The sequence below is a fragment of the Perna viridis genome, chromosome 13 (assembly GCF_037379345.1).
Source record: "Perna viridis isolate PV_CMFRI_1.1 ecotype Kerala chromosome 13, ASM3737934v1, whole genome shotgun sequence".
Taxonomy (NCBI): Eukaryota; Metazoa; Mollusca; class Bivalvia; order Mytilida; family Mytilidae; genus Perna; species Perna viridis.
The window spans coordinates 10,361,554-10,382,254 of record NC_142457.1 but is presented as its reverse complement, the minus strand read 5'-3'; the positions used below and the strand labels follow the sequence as shown (position 1 = coordinate 10,382,254).

Below are 20,701 nucleotides of genomic sequence, written 5' to 3'. Positions count from 1 at the left end.
TACCATTATATGGAGTTACAACATCAAGGTTTTTGACAAGCTCGTAAAAACATTCATCAAATTTTTAAATACAGATGCACAAACGATTAAGTAGCAGTCCACCTAAGAATCATGGAGTGGGTGAATTATCGATGTCAGACATTTGAACCAAATTGACTTGCAATATGTAGGATTTAATGGAAAAACAAGAATTAAGATAGAAAAATGAAAAATGTTTTCACCGTAATCATAGCAACAAGCATTCCTTAGCAATCACCAATTTTGGGCCTGAAAAACACAAAAACATCACAATTTGAATGTATCTTTTTGTATCTAATGGTGGAAATTTGTCAAACTACATAATTATAGTAATGAAGTATGTCTTATGAAAAAAAATTTACAATAAAGTACAAAGCAATCAAATTGGTGTAGATCTGGTTACCATAGCAACCAAAATTCTTAATTTTTGACAATTTGAAATATACGAAAATAGGCTATGTTCAGACCCGTTTTGCTAACAAGAGCAAGAAGATATTAATTAAATGTATGCATGGATGTGTAGTTGGTGCCCTCCACTGAAACATATCAAAAATAAAAATATGTAGCATATCTTTGTTTTTTTGCTCATCTGCACCCAAAATCACCCCTGTAAGGACTTTTCTTCTTCTTAACGTTTTTCATACAAACTTTGTCTATACCATAACTTTTTTGTCTTTGACCTAAACTTCTATTATTTGGTATGTTGGTATATCCTCTTAGGGTAGATTGTTGCATACCAGAGTGGTAGACTTTTGACCGTGACCTTTAACCTCAAGGTCAAATAACTTACAAATTTTGGCAAAATACGATAATAATTTTATCTGTGTCATTATTATTTGGTCTTTTTACTTATATGCATGATCTTTGGCATTTAAGTACATCACACCAAGGAGTAATGTTTTAGGTGGGTGACCTTTGACCTTGACCTTTGACCCCGAGGATAAATAACATAAAAGTTTTGGAAACATACCATAAAAACTTTGTCTTGGCCATATTGTTTTTTGTCTTTTTACCAAGATATCTGATTTTTGGTATGTAAGTAAATCACATTAAGGTAGAGTGTAATGTTCAAGATAGGATAACTTTTGACCTTGACCTTTGACTCCAAGATCAAATGACATACAAAATTTTGGTCAAATACCAGACAAAAATTTGTCTGGGCTAAAATTGTTTTGTCTTTTTAGTTACACATCTGATATTTGTTATAGGATTATAAAACCTGAAGGCCAGGCACCACATACTAGAGTGGTTGACATTTGAACTTGACTTTTGACCTCATGTTCAAATAACATACCAAGGTTTGACGCCATTCATACAAAATTTGTCCATATGTTATGTCGTAAATTATGTGGTCAGAGCGGAGAGGTCGAGGACATGGCATGGCTCCTCGAGATGTCGACTGCCTCCCCGTCCGACATGTTAATATGAACTCTACCTTTTCGAGTGACATTTTGTTTGTTGGGGAACACTAGTTCATGGTAGAGTCTTGATGAAGCGGTGGTGTTTTCTTGCTATGACTGACATACATGTAGTTTTGTTTTGTGTCCCTAGCCTATCGGACACTGCATGCTTTCGAGGCATGCCTGGTAAATAAAGATATTAAGTTTTACTCTTTTTTTGTCCTAAACGTACACAGTGATACCAGGGCTGGGTCGAGTTCCCTTAAAAACTCAGTATCACGTGCTGTCGGACCTGACTTTATTTACCAATGAAATCTCTTAATTTTATTTAATTTCCAAAGATGAATATTCATAACGCCTTAGTATAGGAAACGTTTGGTTATGTAAGATTACGTTTACCCAAACTTACTTTATCTTTTTATGTCGGATACTGTTTTAATTTATTTATCCTTAAACAATGGAAACTGTTACCTAAAGCAATTAAATACATTTTGCTAATTTCTATAAAGTGTCAGTTGTTTACCTGTGAATTATTTAATATTACACATATTTCTTTCTTTCGGCTAAATTTACAAATATGTCAAGACATTATCAATTTACTTAAGCTAAAATGCAATTTTATTTATTTTTAATTTTTGCTGAATCATATAGAATTTTACTGCATCACACATACCATAACGCTTTTTGTCTTTTTGACCTAGACTTCTAATATTTTGTGTGTTGGTATATACTCTCAAGGTGGAGTGTTGCGTACTAGAATATATGAAATTTTAACTGAATTTAACCTGTCTACCTCATGGTCAAATAAGATACTCATTTTGGCAAAATATCTGACATTTGGTATGTGTGTATTTCACGCCAAGATTGAGTGTCATGTACCAAATAAGGTGTGCGACTTTTGAACATGACCTTTGACCTTATGGTCAAATGACATACACAATTTTGGCTTAAGTTCATGACTGATTTCATGCAATATTTCACCTCACAGTATGTCGTAATTGTAAATAATCACTTGCCCTGTATCACCTGATTGTGGCCAACTCCAGTAGCTGTACTAATCTTTTACATCTGTTATGGAATATGGGTCCTCTTAAATTCAAAGGAGAAGAACTCTGTGCTTAAATAATTATACCCCACGCAATGCAGTTGCGCAGGGTAAAATGTGTTTGACCCGTCCGTCTGACCGTCAGTCCATCAATCCCTCTTAACTTTTCCGGACTTTTTTTACACTTGCAGACATTGAAATATTTTTTGGTTAATAAGTTCACCATGATAAGTTAAAGGACAGGTATACTTTTCGATAATTTTTACCGAAATTACGGGCTCTGTAATCATCAAAATTCACAGAAATAACCGTTTTCCTGGCATTTTTTTCTGAACATTTGCAGATATTGACATGATTTTTATTATAATTTAACCGTGATAAGTTAAAATACAAGTTTGTGTTTGGTTTCACTTCGATGATTTCACTGAAATCACGGGCCTTGAACTTAGCAAAATTTACAGAAATAATCGTTTTATGGACTTTTTTCCCAAACGCTTGCAGATAATGACATGATAAGTTTTAAACTAACATTCTGAGTAACAGAATTTAGTCAGAAGAGGTTGTTTTTCTCATCGTATAATTAAGCTCATCTGGGACGAAGGTCAGTGTGAGCTATTGCCATCACTTTGTGTTTATTGTAGATGTCTGTTGTCATTGTTGACTTTTTCAAAAATCTTTTATTTTATATTGTTGCAATCTTTTTTAATGCCTATAAAAATCATTTTCAAAAATCTTTTATAAATTTCATTTTTGTTGCAATCTTTTTTACACCTGATTTAACACTCTAATTCCTTTTTTATCTAGGTACTTCTAAATGTATTTCTCTTATCAATCTACTTATATGTTTATGTCTGTGCTCCAGAATAGTTGAATATATGGGGAATATATAAAGGAATATGCCAAAGAAGCTAAACACTTAATTTTGTTTGTAAAAACATCACGATTTAGTACTTTTGGTATCATACCTCATTAAATATAAATGGCCGGATTATATAACTGTAGTCATATACGGATACATTAGGACGTTGAATTAGCATCCCATTCATTGACTGTATTAAAGTTTACTTCTGATCTCATGTATGGGCAATAATAAGTCGAAAGATCATGTAAACTTGTTGACTATAAAGTAGTTCATATTTTACAATTATGCAATTTATTCTTAAATGCCAATACAAGATGAAATGTATAAATTTAGGTTACCCATGTTTGGTTCTCACATAGTTTCCAGACAGCTACAAGTAATAGATGTAGGGTAACAGGCCAGTAAGCTTATGCTATCACTTGGCGTCCCTCCTCGTCGACAAATATTCGAAATTCTCCTCCTCTAGATAATTGTGCACAAAATGACTGTCGGGATTTATGATCCGTGAAAAAACATAGCCAGCCGCCGTTACTAGAAATAGAACATAGGTGTCAAAAGGCATTTTTTTTTAAATTACTCAAAAAACCGTTGCCTTTAGCGTAATTCTTGCAGGGGATAATATTGTCCAGGATTAAGAGAAAATCTATGCCGAAATTCTGCAAACGATATTTACAATTGATGTAGGAGTTATGATCCTTATACAATTTTTTTTTGGCATTCCTCGTATGTACAACTTTAAAAATATTCTCCTCAAAAACAATTGATCTGTATGGTTTCCACAAAAAATAAATGTTGGGATTCTTGATCCGTGACAAAAACATATCCCATGTTACTAAAATAGAACATATGGGTCAGAAGGCAATTTTTTGCAAACAACTCAAAGGCTGTTGCCCTTTTTTGGAGGATTATATAGTTCAGCATCAAAAGATTGACCAATACCGACATTTTTGAAACGATTCGTTCCCAATGTAGGAGTTATGGCTCCTGAAACAATTCTTAATTTTTTCACATGTATATGTGCAATTTTGCAAATCTTCTTCTCTTAAACCATTTTAGATCAGTTAATGGAAATAAAGCATATTAATTCTTTAGTGTATTGTTCTCGAAATTACTTGTGTTTTTTAATCCATTAAAAATGTATATGGCTGCCTATACTACAAATGGAACATAGGGGTCAGAAGAGTTTTTAATTCAAAAACTGTTGCCTTCAGCAAAATTCTGGTTCAGGTCATAAAATGCTATCAAAAGTGTTTCCTGCATTTGACTATTCAGTTAATTTTAACTTAGCCTGTCTCATTGCCATTTTTTTCTAATAAGCAAATGGTAAGCCAGGTGAACGATTCAGGCTCTCTTAAGCCTCTAGTTATCCATTTATAATGTTTCTATAATATATTATAAAATTTAATGTTGATTTTCCAATTGTTCTTATCTAAATTTCTGGCACAAAATTCCATGTTGAGTAAGTCACAGTATTGTGTATTATTTTAAACAAAAAAATTATAAAACATTTTGAAATATTCTGTAAACAAGAACCTACATGTTCATGTTTACAAGAGTAATCATGGGAACCAAGATTCTAGCGGAAATCAAAAGAATGTAATCCTGGGATATTTTGATAAGAAGATGTGCATTTCAGTAAAACAGGAGTTAAAAAATGGAAATGGGATATAATGTCAAGAGTTGATCAACAAAAACAAGAAATATAATCCTTGGGTCTGATTGAATTCTCTCAAAATACAGAAATTAAAAAAATATATATATATATAAAGTCTAAAGGAATCTGCCAACCAGCAAACTTAATGGGTATATTATATTATATTATATTATATACTTTATTATAGTGTGTTAACATCTTTATCGGTATCGTTGTACAATCCTTTAGACTTATATAATTATTTTTGTTTGTGCTGCATCGTCATGACTGGACAATCCGATACCCATTAGGTTTGCTGGTTGGCAGATTCCTTTAGATTTCATATAATTTTTTGAACTGCCTGTATTGTGTTTTTACGCGATCCCAGTAGACTTAACATCTTCCATCTCTATCCGTTATGAACTGTGACGAATATTTTAAGGATAATTAAACAAATGCAATTGAGAACTAGTCACCATTTATCAAATTTTACTCAAAATATCCAACAAGATGTCATTCCTAAGGGTCTTCACATCAAGCTCTTGCCTCAAACACCAGGCAGGGCTTCCAGCACCCTATCTCGTAGATGGGATCAGACAATCTAAAATTGTTCAAAACGCCTACTGATCCTACTGAAGAAACACTACGAAGAACATCTTAAGAAACTAACTACAGAATCTAATCGATTGATAGACTCATCGAAGAAAGAACTCACAGTCTCTGATCATGACTTTATTATTAAGCGTCTTGATGACATCACAAAAACTCAAAATCAGTCCCTTCACGACAAACAGAAACGTAAATTCCAACGTGATGGCATGTCACCAATAACATTCTCACCATGTGAAAAACAAGGCAAAAGACGCAACAGACATTTTAAACGAAGAAACAAACCTGACAGTCAACCATCCAACACTGTCATTAATCTTTCATTACACAACCTAACTGAAGATGAAACATCATTATTAGCTAAGGGTCTCAATTTCTGCCCAGTTCCATGTCCTGTAAATGAAACCATCCTGATCGAGGAACTTGACAACTTCGCCAGAAGTTTGAGGATCAAAGTGTACTTTGGCTCAAAAGAGATTGAGGGTCAAAATGAGTGTGATTCAGACGATGAAAACAACTATCGGTTTATAAAAAGAAAAGTGAGTGGGTCCCTGAAAAGAGCAAAAATGTAACTTTGGAATCATTTATTGATAATGTAAAATCTGACTTAATAAGAAATGTAAGGGTCAACGTAGAGAGTCGCGATAATTTAACCATGGGGGAACGTGCTGCAAGGTCTTAGGACCAATGACAATATCATAATAAAACCTGCAGACAAAGGCAGCGCTGTAGTGATCATGGACATATCCGCCTACATTAATGAGGCCGAGAGTCAACTTAAAGACGACCGTTTTTATATCAAATTAACAACAGACCCCACTCAATCCTTTGCGGACGAAATAAACACTGAGTTAAACAAAATGTACGATAATAACCACATTGACATTAAAACTCTTCAATATCTCAAACCTGAAAATCCTAAACCTGGTCGATTCTACCTACTCCCCACAATTCACAAAGTTAACAACCCAGGTAGACCTATAGTCTCTGCTAACGGCCATCCAACAGAGAAAATTTCGGAATTCGTGGACTTTCATCTACGTCCACATGTTGAAAAACTTCCATCATTTATAAAAGATACGACTGATTACTTACAGAAGATGCAGGCTCTGAATCCCCTCCACCAAACACCACTCTGGACACTATGGACGTTACATCCTCTATACCAATATTCCTCACTCTGATGGTATCGAGGCTTGCAGAGAGGTATGGGATTCCCGGGAGGTCAAAGTTCCACCTACTGACTGCCTGGTCACTTTGCTCACAATGGTTTTAAAAAAGAACAATTTTACTTTTAATGGAGACCATTACTTACAAATAAATGGCACAGCTATGGGTACCAAAATGGCTCCGTCTTATGGCAACATTTTCATGGGAAAATTTGAAAAAGAACTACTTGAATCCTCTATAGAAAAGCCTCTGTCCTGGTATAGGTTTATTGACGACGTGGATATGAAGTGGACACATGACGACGAAGAACTAAACAATTGTATCGCTCGTGCCAACAATCAACATCTTTCAATTAAGTTCACTCACGAAACATCTGCTACTAGCATCTCGTTCCTCGATACCTCCAGCACCTTATCGGGAGGAGAGCTCTTCACGGACCTATACTCAAAACCAACTGACACACATCAATATCGTATGCCTAAGAGCTGTCATCCATCTCACCTGACTAAGAGTATACCATTCAGTCAAGCTTTTAGGCTAAGACGCGTTTGTTCAAATGACGAATCCTTAAAGAAACGTCTAGGTCAACTGAAAAACAATTTAAGAAGAAGGGGATATAGATACAAGACCATCAATGAAGGGTTCCAAAAATTCACAATATCCTAAGAAGTAGTCTGTTACAATACAAGGCAAAGTAAAAATGTAAAAGAACCCCTTGTGTTCTAACATACCACCTCTGCCTTAAAAACAGCCACAACACCATTCGTGAGCACTTGGCCTCTGTCGAGAGAAACTCAACATTATCCAAAGTCTTCCCCGAACCACCTATGATTGCTGTCAGACAGCCAAACAGTTTGCGTAGTCTACTTGTGAGGGCTGAAATATCTAAGCCCAACTTGAGAGTCGAGTCCAGGCGATAGTCGCTCCTGTGGTGACAAAAGGTGTAAATGTTGCAACCAAATGCACCACTCGTCATCATTCACCAGCACAGTCACGGGAAAACGCTACAAAATATTTTTGCAACGTGCACTGCAAGAGTGCTAATGTAATATATTTGCTCCACTGTCCCATTTGTGGCCTTCAATATGTTGGTGAATCTAAAAAGCCTTTCCACAAGCGCTTGAACGGACACAGGAGCGACCTTACAAAAAAGCCTTTACTCCCAGTGAGTCAACACTTCAGATGACCTAACCACTGCCTCGATGATTTCAACAAGGTCATTTGTTGACTGAAAATTTTGCCCATTATATACTTTATTATAGTGTGTTAACATCTTTATCGATATCGTTGTACAATCCTTTAGACTAATATAATTATTTTTGTTTTTGCTCCATCGTCATGACTGGACGATCCGATACCCATTAAAAAGTTTGCTGATTGGCAGATTCCTTTAGACTTTATATATATATATATGACGACTCTATTCGCTACACTGCTCCATCGGATCAAATTGATACAGGGAAGATAACGTAAACTTATAGAAGGGTCTGAACAATTCCCAACGATGTTAGAACTGTCAAATTTGCGAAGCAAATTTTTGGTCGTTTCGTCCGCAGGACTCGAACTCGTACCGCTGTGACATCTATGGCAACACCGCCTGCACATTATTAAAAAACAAAATCATTCAAAAGTTGGGAAAAACATTTTGTTTACTCTACCATGAACAGAAAAAACTAATGAATCAATATTTCCCCCATTATTTATCAATGTAAAATTTCAAATAAATTTTGTTTAGTCTGACCGCTGCTGAAAATTTTTTTTCGCATTTAGATGAAAATAAGAAAATGTTCAATTCCTTACATGTAGAAAAGAATAAGTATACCGACCTTTTGTTTTAAAAGAATTGCCTAGCGGTAATTACTTCATGCTTCTGTCCTGAAGGGGTCTAACATGTTTTACTATTGTTCAAACTTACATCTGCACCTGGTTCATAAAAGTGTAATCAAGGGAACCAGGACTTGAAAGATTACCAATGGTTACATAATTCCAAGGATATGGACTAGACAAGGAAATGACACACACAACAAAGAACACAAAATAACCAAAACAGCATGTGCATAGAAACAATAGTAAATGACACCCCTAAAATCTTGGAGCATGGACCAGGTGCACTGGTAAGGTAAGTGTCCTTTGCATGGGTAGGGTTAGTGCCATCTGGTTTTTTTTAGAAACACTAGCTGTGTTGCTTAAATACAAAAAATACCTGTTTTATATATTGTGAATTAAATATGCTGTACATGTGTTTCAAGGTATAAGCTCTCATCAGAAGCTTGGTTATTCCAAGAGATTGGTCGATATTATTTAGAATTACAGCAATTTGTAAATGCTAAAGATAATGGTAGAAAAGCTTTAGAAGCAGCTAAAGAAGCTGAGGATGACACATTTTTTTTGGGGGGGGGGCATAAAATTTGTAATTAATTTTGAGGCAAAAAGTTTTGCGCTAATACTGAAGCCTAGAGTTAATATTTTGTGGGATTTATTTTGGTTTGTTAAAAAGGTCAAAGTAAGCATCCTGTGAAAATTACCTTCTTTATGGTAATATTTGCATTTATATTGCAACTGCTCTGAAGGAAGGCTTAATGCAATGACTGTGTATTGACATGAGATGTAAGGTTAGTGACTATAAATATTTTTTTTGCAATATTTCACATTGTTGTGAAATGTCATTGATGTTGCGACCTTACATCGAATTTGTTCTCTTGTTTTTTACTTTAAGTCTGTGGTTGATTCACACACATTTTGAGTTAAAAAATTATTGTAATTGATGAAATCATAAAATAAACATTGTGACATCCCAGCTTTACTTAGAGAGGTTTTGTGAAATGGATTGCTGTATTGCTGACTTGATAAAAACATCATAAATATTGGCATGAATAAATGAAAGTGTTTAGCAGAGAATCACTTTTTCCAGTAGTTCTAAGCCTGATCTGTATGCTGTTTTAATGTGAAGTACATTTTTGTCTATGCAATTATTTTTATTTGAAGATAGTAACACGTAATTTGGATATTTTATGTTCCATTTTCAGATAATTCAATTTGATTGTTTATTCCTCATGTGGACAAGATAGGTTATTTCCCGTGAACTAACATGGTACTATGATGTCATCAACACTAATCAGTCCACATTCCACAATTCAAATAATTTTAAATAAATAAGTCTTTGATGAAGGGACGAATCTTAATTGTGACTTTAATTAATAAAAAATTGAATCATAAGGATTGTTTTAAATTTTTGACCAAGTTATGCTTGCATAACTAACTTTGGGGCAGTTTACACTTGTTCATAAACCAATTTGTAGTTCGTGATGCATAACTTGCCCCAAAGTTTGTTGAGTTGCGTAACTTGGTCAAAAAATTAAAACAATCCTTAATGATATCTCCCCATCAGCAGTGGCTTTATCTTGAAAGCCTGTTTTTCAGAACTTGGTAAACCTATTTCAAAATGGAATCAGTGAGGTATGTAGACCATGAACATATTATATTAATAAATAACAAAAAACTTAATGCCCCCTGAAATATACTTGTTAGCTTATGGCCAATTTGTTTTAACAGTTAAGAATGGTGAATTACAAGCAGCAGCCTCCTCTTTCGAAGAATCTCTACAAATAGCTAAAGACTTACAAGACAATATAGCAGAACAAGCAATCAAGAAGGCTCTTGAGGAGGTCAATGCCATGATTGTACGAGGTGAAGGAGACGAAGAGGAAGATAAACGTAGTGATAAACAAAGACCAGGAACAGCTGGTTCTGTCAAAATAGATAGTCGACAAGGGTCTGCAGGTTAGTTTGTGGATTTATATGGCTAAACATTGTGTGTTTTTGGTTACATCGTCTTGCATGCATAAGGTTGTCTATAGGTTATAATTCAAAGGGTCAAGTTGTTAGGTGGACAGAGTAATAGAATTTAATTATCCCATCATCAGGAACATGTCTATATTTGTCTTCAGAAAACTTAGCAATAATAAAGTTGTTCTTGTGATGAAGAATTATTAGCTATAAGAAAATCCTGGTTAAAAGGTGAGGTGGTTTTGTTACTTACATGTTTTAAACAGTGTCAATCTTACTTCTTGTCAATTTCCATTTTTGGATTCCTGTCCAAGGTTGAAATTCCCTGTAAAAGCTAAGGACAAATTCAGCCTATATGGATATGGTAACATGTTTAATGCTTTTACCATCCAGAAAAATGTTAATTTTAAAAGCCATATTGAAATGTTAGAAATTATTCAATATCTTCTTTATTATTTAAGTATTTCTCTGTCTAGGAATCAGGCAAAATGTGTATAAGGTGGTACCTCTGTGTAGCCATTGTACCTCTTTAACTGTCTGTATGGCTTTTTGAAATTAACTGCTTCGGAAAATAATGACCATACTTACAGGATTTTTTAACAATAATTATTCTTCATTCTTTAGTTGCAGAAACATTCAAATATTACAGGTGCTCAGACATTTAAATTAAAATAGTAACTTATATAACCAAGCTAAAATGATTTTTTGGTTCTCAGGTCATCCAGTCTCTCTTTTTAGGGTACCTAATTACTATTTTTATATCCCTGCAATGTAGGAAGGAGGTTACCTGTTTTACCAATTATTCTCACATTCTGTCATTTTGATACACATTTTTTTCTGTAACAGATTTCTCAGCTTGTGTTGGAGGGAATGATCAATATTTGGTATATATCTTTGGCATGACAATTTATACAGTGGCTCCCCTTTTCCAGGTTCTCACTCATCTTACCTATTGTTTTAGATTGACTTTGTTATTTATTTGTGCTGCATGATGGGAGTTTCTCAGCTTCTATTGGAGAAAGTGCTTCGATATTTACTTGATGACTTGTACTATGGATCTTCCTTTCAGGTACCTCCCTCATTTGCTTTCTGTTAACTGATCCACTTGGTAATTTTTTAAGTGCTACAAAATGGAAACTTTCGTATCAGATTTTTCAGCTTCTTTAAATCTGAAGCTGTTGATATGCTATACAAAGCTTCATATGGTTATACTGTTTTGTGGAATGGCTTTTTATATTGGTATGATATCGCTTTCCTGTTTGCCAGAGAAGCCAGGGTATCACAAGTGAGCCTTAACTCACACATGGCTTGTTTTTCTCCATTTTAATATTAAGCAAAATAGTCCCTCCTACATAGTTTTTGTGGCTTTTTAAAGAGCGATCTCACAATTGTTGTTATTGGAGGAACAAAAGGGTATGAAATCTCATTGAATGTGACCGAAAACCAAGAAATAAACTTTAGATTACCAAATTGTTGAATAAGATGTTATTATTTCCATAGTGTTGGTTTGAAAAAGTCATAGTAATTTGTATAGATATACTTAATGTATGAATCCATCTAACGATCATGCAGATGGTTTGAAGAAAAAATAAATGCTATATGTTCATATAGCTAAAATGCTGTTAACAAAACATAACAATAATTATCAAGTACAGCTATTTTTGGGGGGGATGGTGGGGTGGGAAGATGCGTGAGTATGCAATCATTTTCTTTTTTGAAATGTATGTGCTTCAGGCTTACTACAATTCTGTAAGCAGTAACTATTAATTTTAATTTTTTAATTTGTTGATATTTATTATGATTTACTTATTGTTTTTACATGTTAAATGCATTTTAGCTATTTTCAAATGTTTCAGTTGAATGTGCATGTAGATCCACTTTGCATGATCCATTTGTGGACTGGACTGATTTTCATAAATAACATCAAATTGAGATCATATTTAAATACTAGTAAATACATTCTTTGCAGCTTACAAAAATAATGTAGATAAAAAAGACTTTTTTTAAGGAAATGCTCAGTTTGTGATGTTTTATGGAAATGATCCTGGTATTAATTAACTGTCACAGTATTCTTCTATGATTTTGCCTTTATTATATTGATTTTTCAGCATTAATTCTGCAGATATTTTACCTATTGTAAACTAAAAACCATGAATGAATGCTGTAGAAGAACCATGTTTAATTAGAGTACCAAAGTTTGTGTTTTTCGTGGTTTTGTGAAACCACATTTTTCTACGATGCTTTAATTTCTGTAAGAAATTCAAGAATCAACTAATTATGAAATTTAAAAAAAAACGTGATAATTATCATCCACAACTATATGTACATGTACTTTCGCAGCATTTTATTATGTAGCACATATATTTATACACTCTAAATAACAGACTCTTAACCTCAATTCCTGGTATTTGTCTATATAAATGTTCTGAATTAAATTGAAAATGATAATTGAAGTAAAATTATTCAAATATCGTAAGCCAAGGAACTAAAATAAAGCAATGCAAAGCTGATACAAAAATAAATTGACAAAATGCAGAAACTAGTTGAAAAAAACCCACAAAAATATATAATAAAGAAGAACAAAACAGATTAACAATTATATATAGTTTGGGCAGTTCTAAAACATTTAACGAAATAGAAGGTATGAAAGTGCAAACATTTGTGTAATTTTTATTTAGAAAAATGACTGTTTTTCAAATTTTCTGAAAAATTCAATATGAAAATTCAGGTTTGATGTAAAATTAAATTTTAATTTTCAAGTTCATAAAAAAATTATAGTTTGTAATATTTTTTTTTCTTATAAAGTAGTTTTTGTGCAGCGTACTCTGTATCTGTTATTTATAAAAGTCAACTTATTGTGCCCTTCTAAACGTCAAGACCAGAAAACTTTAAATAAAACCTCTCATGAATTTACTTTATGCAGTTTCCACATTTTTAATAAAGTACAAAAGTATTACATTTATATTTTTTTCAGAAAGAAGAAAAAAGAAGCTACATTAACGTTTCTTCTTTTATTTTATCATATTCAGATTTTGATTGGTTGAATAAAAAGAGCACCATTTGATCTTTATACGGTGATCGGATCAAGGCCTAGTTTTATAAAAAAAAAAAAAAAGATTTAAATAAAATTAAAAAAGAGAAATTTTTTTCCAAGTCTACCAAAACTGAAATTCCAACCAACCAGATCACTTACAATGGAAGGTTGTAAAAGAAAAGAACTTTTGGTTTATTGTTTTCTTTTATTAAATCTAAACAAGACGTGAAAATATGGAAATTCATGGTACAATATAATATGAGCTAGCGACAGGTTCTTTTTATAGACAAACTTACAAACAATAGACAAATTAAAATAAAAACAAGGACGCAGCTTATTGGTAACTTGATCTCATCTCCATTTTTAAAATCACGTGGTTGCTCATTATTTTTTCCAGACTTTAAAAACCAGACATGTAATTATTTTCTGTTTTGAGTCAATTGAAATAACGTTTTTTCTTTAGCCAATGCAGACAAAAGTCGTTGCTTTTGCACACTGATATATTTTATTAAATGTATTGTCATCTATAGTAGAAAATTGGTTGTGATATAAAAATCAATTTTTTACTGGCTTTAGATGTAACTCTACCTGTTTGTCCTAAACGGAGAGGGACACACTTACAAAACAGTGCCTGGTTTCATAAAAAACCTAAAATCGAGATTTTCCTCAAGTCTTTCCTTAACATTTTGACAGATCAAATCACTTGAAATTAAAGATTTGGGGAAAAACTCATGATTTGAGGAAATTTTGAACTTGAATTTCAGTTTTTAAACTTTATGTGCAAAACTTAAAAAATTAAAAATTTCGCAGGGTATATTTAGACTCAAGGTTTAAACTTGATGTTACAGCTTTGATATTTATGTGTTTTAGCTCTTGATGGACTTAATAATCGATTAGGTCAGAGGCAACGAAGTCCTGATGCTAGCATTAAAACTCCACGAGGATCTGGCAGATTAAGGTCCCCTGGAAAACCTCCAGCTACCCCTGTTGGGTCTAGAGGGCGATCCCCTGTTAAATCCCCAGAGAGAAGAACTCCTGCATCCCCTGTCAAAGATGGGAGGGGTTCACTTGGAAAACAACCATCTGTTTCTTTTCACGAGGAATCGAGGTCCTATACAGGGTCTGCTGGAGGTATCAAAAGAGTGGAATCTGCCGCTTCCAAAAAAGGTTAAAATATTGTTATTGTGGGTTTGCCTCTAACTTGAGATGGAGTGTTTGGTGTTGATGCAAACTTAACAGTTTTAGATTTATTTACCGTATAGATATTGTCATTAACCTGACTGTTAAATAATACTGTTATTTTGTTAATTTTCGTTTTAGTATAGAACAATCATAACATGACGTTTGGTATATTGAACTAAATTACGCATGTAACAGGTCTGTCAAGTGTCATTTAGTTTGTTTAAGACTTTTGTAGACAATATAGTTTCATATCAAATACGTAAGGGGAGACAAATATGGGTACTACCTCTTCACTGGTGACAAAAAGAAATTTTTGCCAAATGGAGGGATTAAATACTCCGATATTAAAGAAGATAATACAGAATGTGAAGCAAATTATGTTTTTATACAAATTCTATTTTCCCATTCATTGATCTTAAGTGACAAAAACATATGTTCACTCTATAAATTGTGTGCCTTGTTATTGTATAACTTGCTAGACATGTTGTATGTTGTAGTGAATACAACTAACTGATTTGTTTGGTCTGCAGGATTTGACTGATCTTGTTAATAAATTAAATTTTGATTTCACTTTGCAGTTTTACTTGTTTAAACTATTTGTAGAAAAATGTTCCTTTTTCCACAAAAAAATATTTGTCAATTACAGATGTTCTTTTAGGTGGAATCCCAACACCTAAAGGAAAACCAAAATCAAGAACACCCTCCCCCAGGGGTCGCAAAAGGACTCCTTTGCCTAAAGGGGTAAAAGGACACCGAAAGACACCATCTCCAAAAGGACGTCATAGGACACCATCACCGAAAGGTGACAAAAAAGGCCATAGAACTCCGTCACCAAAAGGTGCTAAAAAGGGTCACCGCACCCCATCCCCAGAAGCTCAGGATGACAAGAAAGGTTCAAAGGACTCCCTTCAGTATGCATGCACTGACATCTCACCTGATTTTTCTCCCTGCTTTTTTTGGATATTTGCAAAGATATCTTTTTTGTAGCTTATATATATTTTACTTAATATATGTCTATTTTTGTGTTGCTTGAAGATATTTCAGTAATTACTACTCTTGATTCTTCCCCTAAAAATGCAAAGTTCAATTCAATTTAAGACCAACTCGTAGAAAGAAAAATGAATAAAAAAAAAATTGACAGTATTTTCTTTACACGTACAATTGATATAAAACAAACACATTATAATAAACGAAATAACACAACATTTAAGTTCACGGAAAACACCATTTTTAATTAAGATTAAGCTGAAGTACTGTCAAGATACTTTGAAAAATTGAAGTTTGATATATTTTAGCACTCTACTGAATGCATGCTATTCATGTAGTATGTAGTATTAATTCTGCTTATTAACATATATTTGAAGGTCTAGCTTGATTACTTATGTCTATCTTATTTTCAGATCTTTTATTTATGCACGAACCTTTTGAATGTCTTTTTTTTTAGTTTGTTTGTTTTGGGGGGAGGGGGTTCCAATTATTTTTTTTTACAATTGTGATTATTACATATGTACAAGAACATTTCTTTGGAGATTAGATTTTTTCCCATTTGCAAAATGTGGGTACAATCATATCTCTCCTAGGAATTTGAATAATTACCGCCGTATGCCTTAAGTTTTGTTACGTACAAATCGTTGAATTGATTATTGAGTTTGCAAGATGCCCAGTACAGTTTTCCCTGAGGCACGCGTAGTGTGACCAATAAATCTGGACGGTGTTAAATCCATTTATACAAGGTATATGGTTTACAATTATTGAGCAAATGAAGAAAACAACAAACACATATACAAGTAACTAACAGACGTTAGGATATTTTTTTTTTCATTTTTCATGTGCAATTATTGTTTCTCTCTCTCCTTGGATGATAGTTATAAATATTGGAGGTGAATCTCTTGAAATGTGTTGCAAAATTTAAATTTGGCCTCATTCTCCATCAGTATAAAAAACAGCTGGAATGTGGAGTCTCAGAAGTTAAGAACTCTTTAGTTATTTAAGGAGACCATCAAAGTCTCTCAACGGGATTGCCCTTCATAATCTTACATTGTTTTTCTGGTCATTGCAGTAAATTCTCCCAATTAGTTAATATCAACTAATCATTATATGAAATTCTCCCAACCAGGTTCATATTTACCGATCATTGTATGAAATTCCCCCAAATAAGGAGTTGTCTATTGTTCATTTTAGAACGACCGAAAGATAATTTAGACTCAAATTCAACAACAAAAGACAATATGTCTCCTGGTACAAAGAATTCTCCTAGAGGATCCGTGTTATCAGGTCTGACATTTTGGGTGGTTTGGTGGACTTTTATCACACATACACGGTTTATGGTATCATGCATTTGTTTGGCTAATACACATGTAGTACTGTTCGAACAAGTTTATAGCACATTATATGAGAATGAATCAGTTTTTGTTCTTTGTTGAAAGGTTTTAAATTGCAAAACGCCATGGTATAGGCAGCCAAATTTCTTAAATCAGTATTTAGTCATTTTTTGGATACACATTTACTTGTTTCGTGATCGACATCTAAATTAAAATCATGCCTTTTCCTTTGCGTCCTGACCTTTGTACTAAAAGCCCATAAGTATCAGGAATACAAAAAAAATTGGGTCTCCTTAATTTAAATGATGTTAACAACGAAGTCCATTAAACTTCACATTTTGTCATCTAGCTTGGGGAAGAGAAGCACACAAAACACTGCTATTTTTGTATTTTATATAAGTGACAGTTTGACATATACTAATGATTTCTAAAGTTTGTTCATAGACCTAATGCAAAAACAAATTCCTGTTATACTCGGTTTTTATTCTTTTTATTCTTTTCATACTAACTGAGGGAGTTTTTAACTACCTTGATTACCCTGTCTGGTCTCGCTCGTAAATTCTTTTCATTTCTTTATTTCTGGTTATATACTTTTGTCTGAAGCTGTAAACAATTTTGCACATTCTATTAACGTATATTCACGGTTTTATTGTTGTACTGTAAAACCTGTATACAATGTTTAAACAGGTTTTAATTTAGTAGTTGACAACATTGTGGTAATTGTTATAAAAGTTTAACTGATGCCTTTCTGCAACATTCATTCATAAATAAAATAAAAATGTACTATTTATTGAAACAGATTGATTTGGTTATTATGTTAGTTGATTTTCTTCTTGATTGTAATAATAAATAATAATTTGATACATTTTAGGTCATGTTTATAACAAAATCATGTGTAATTCAATTTACATTTTAGGAAAATTTGCATTTGCACATATTTAATTGTCCAATTTACGTTTAAACTGTAAAATGTAGTGATTCTCAATGATTAAGATGATTTCCTTTTTTATTTTTCAGAGGAGTTAAAAAATGAAGAGGAAAAAGATTGAACAATGGACTCTTAGCAAATAAGTAACGTGACTATCATGTAACTGAAACATTCGTCCTAAGCATTTACAGGATCTTCTTGTAATCTGTGATATTTTGGTGTTTGGTTTTTTTTGTGTATCGAATACGTTTAATTTTCAAAAATTGTTTCTACGCATTCTTTATTTATCTGTAAGTTTTTAATTCTTAAATGTAAATTCATCTGGTACACGTTATTATGTGATATACATGTGAACAAACACAAAATCTGGCTTCAGATTGTAAAATTTTGTTATTTATTTTTGTAACAGTTTTACCATTTCTGTTAATGATATAAAGCATATTGATATTAATTGTGTTTAAGTATAATTCTGTGTAAGAATCGGGCACTTTTCTTAATTTGGTCTTTTTTTTTGCTTCAAAGGTTTAAAATACATCTTGAATACAAAAGAAAAGCTATTTAAAACATCTTAAAAAGGCAAACTTAACACACACTTTGATTGGTATAAATACTTGGATAAAGCAAAAAATATCTGCATTAGTTTTCCTTCATGTGCCACACATTATACATGTTTTGCCAGATCCTTAGACAGAAAAGTACTTAAATCTTATTTTCTAGGAAATTATTTATAAGGTTTACAAGGTTATAGAATAATTGCTTGATTGAAAGTTGCTGTTTACAAATGTTTGCTTGAATGCTTGTTGATTGTCTATGTATGTAAGGGTCGTTTGTATACAAGATAAATTCTATAGGAAGTATTATGATTTAAACCAGCATATCACTACCCAGTGGACATAAATAAAATTAAATATAATTATGACTATTAAGTATGCGCTACTTTACTTTAAATCTTGCACGCGACAAGAAATAAATATACTTTTAATTTGCATTTTTTTATTTAAGACACGATCACGTTTATTTAAGTTTTAGAAAATACTTTAACGATTTTTTTAAAGTACACTATGGAAGCTTTTGAATGATTTTGAAATTATTTAAAATAAAGTCATCTAACTTTTTTGACCTAATGTTTCTTCATAACATCCAAAAAGGTCAACGAAAAAAACAGAATGAGTCATTTTCAAAAAGAAAAGAAGCAGAAGTTCAGTGGCAGGTGCAGGAGGTTCATGATAAAATTGACAAAAATGATAAATAATGTTTTAGCACTCCCTTTTTCCGAGGAACCCCGACTGGCACACTTCCTTTTCAAAGTGTCTGCATCCGCCCCCGAGGTTATATTAAAAGAATTCATTACTACTCCTACTTCGTTTTGACTAATTGATTAAAATTACCATGAAGATGATATTAAGTGAAAAAAAAGAATCTACAATTAAGGTATATGGTAATGCCAACTGATTTTTCGTGTTTTCATTTTCAACGATAAATATATTATAATGTTATGCAGAAATATCTACGAAGGTCTTTAAAGGGAAAAAATTTTAAGCTGTTTTAGAATAAACATGAACATCTGTGTATTATGGATTTTAATTATGACGTCAATGTTCCCATTTTATGATTTCTATTTAGAAGATCAACTCCATTTCAGTTTTGTTTATGTTTAACTTCATGAATGCATTTTCAAAGTACAGTAACTGAATTATTACGAGAATATGTGTGGTGAATATTTCAAAGAGACAACACCCCCACCTGGATGAAAATGTTAGCCCAAGACCACCCACTGGCCATAGTCTTTAATGAAAGACGAGGAAACCCTCACACCACAGGGCAGACTGCAGCTTGCCCAAACATCAGATACACCGGCACAGCGAAAGATTTGCCCCTATATACTCAAGTATCATAAAATTAAACTAAAGGTGAAAGCGAAAGTAGACATACAAAAACCAGAAATTCTGGACCACGAACAGGGCAAAAATGCGGCAGGGTTAAATTACTTTGGCGTGATCACAACCCTCTTTTAAAATTTGACCACTGTGGAAAAAAATACACAATTAAATACACTTAAAAATCACTTCCTTGTTACAACACAAATAAAGAAACTGAATATAAATTGCACAAATGTACATACTAAGGAGTACAAAAAAAAACAGTAGAAATCCAGCTTTTTTAAATCTCATTGATTTTGCCAACGATGATAATCGTAAGTTGGACAGATCCGATATGCGTTTAGAACGCGTTTCACTCCCTGGCACATTAAACCCCGTAAATTACCAATTACCGTTAGAATAAACACAAGCACCATATAGATTTATGACAGGTATAGGTGATTAATAAACAAGAGTAATTGGAAAATACAGTGCCGATTTGCAATGCAATTAGAGATTTGTCTTGGCTACAGGAGCTTAAATTAAGTAGGTTATTGAAGTCCACGGTATCACAAAGTATATAACTTAGTTCTTTCTTCGACCATCCTTTCTTATCCCATTTTGCCGCCATATGAATGAAGAGAAAAACACAGAAAGAGACACAATCAAAACAAGAAATAAAAACCTTTACAGACACACACTCACAAAAACCAACATCCCTTTTTTAAGATTAACTCAGTCAATAACTTTTCGAATGCTCGGTCCGGTACAATACAAAAAGTCATATTGGCTTGTTTTGCATCTTTTTCTTGTTTCCGGTTCAACAATTCCACACGGACTGAATTGTCATAGGG

At 33.0% G+C, this 20,701-nt stretch overlaps 1 protein-coding gene across 26 annotated transcripts in view; it reads left to right on the top strand.

Moving 5' to 3' along the window:
- The window catches only part of LOC148599527 (uncharacterized), a 55,733-nt gene extending 36,176 nt beyond the window's left edge, over positions 1 to 19,557 (top strand). For 18 of the 26 annotated variants that reach the window (XM_088559626.1, XM_088559623.1, XM_088559618.1 and 15 more), the window contains 4 exons: positions 10,290 to 10,517; positions 14,428 to 14,724; positions 15,386 to 15,650; positions 18,078 to 19,557. In XM_088559626.1, coding sequence (XP_088415752.1) covers positions 10,290 to 10,517; positions 14,428 to 14,724; positions 15,386 to 15,650; positions 18,078 to 18,093 — 806 coding nt within the window. In that variant the 3' untranslated portion in view covers positions 18,094 to 19,557. Of the gene's footprint in view, positions 1 to 10,289; positions 10,518 to 14,427; positions 14,725 to 15,385; positions 15,651 to 16,920; positions 17,014 to 18,077 lie in introns of all 26 variants that reach the window. The other 8 variants (XM_088559625.1, XM_088559610.1, XM_088559609.1 and 5 more) reach the window with 8 other exon arrangements.
- Positions 19,558 to 20,701: the final 1,144 nt, after the last annotated feature.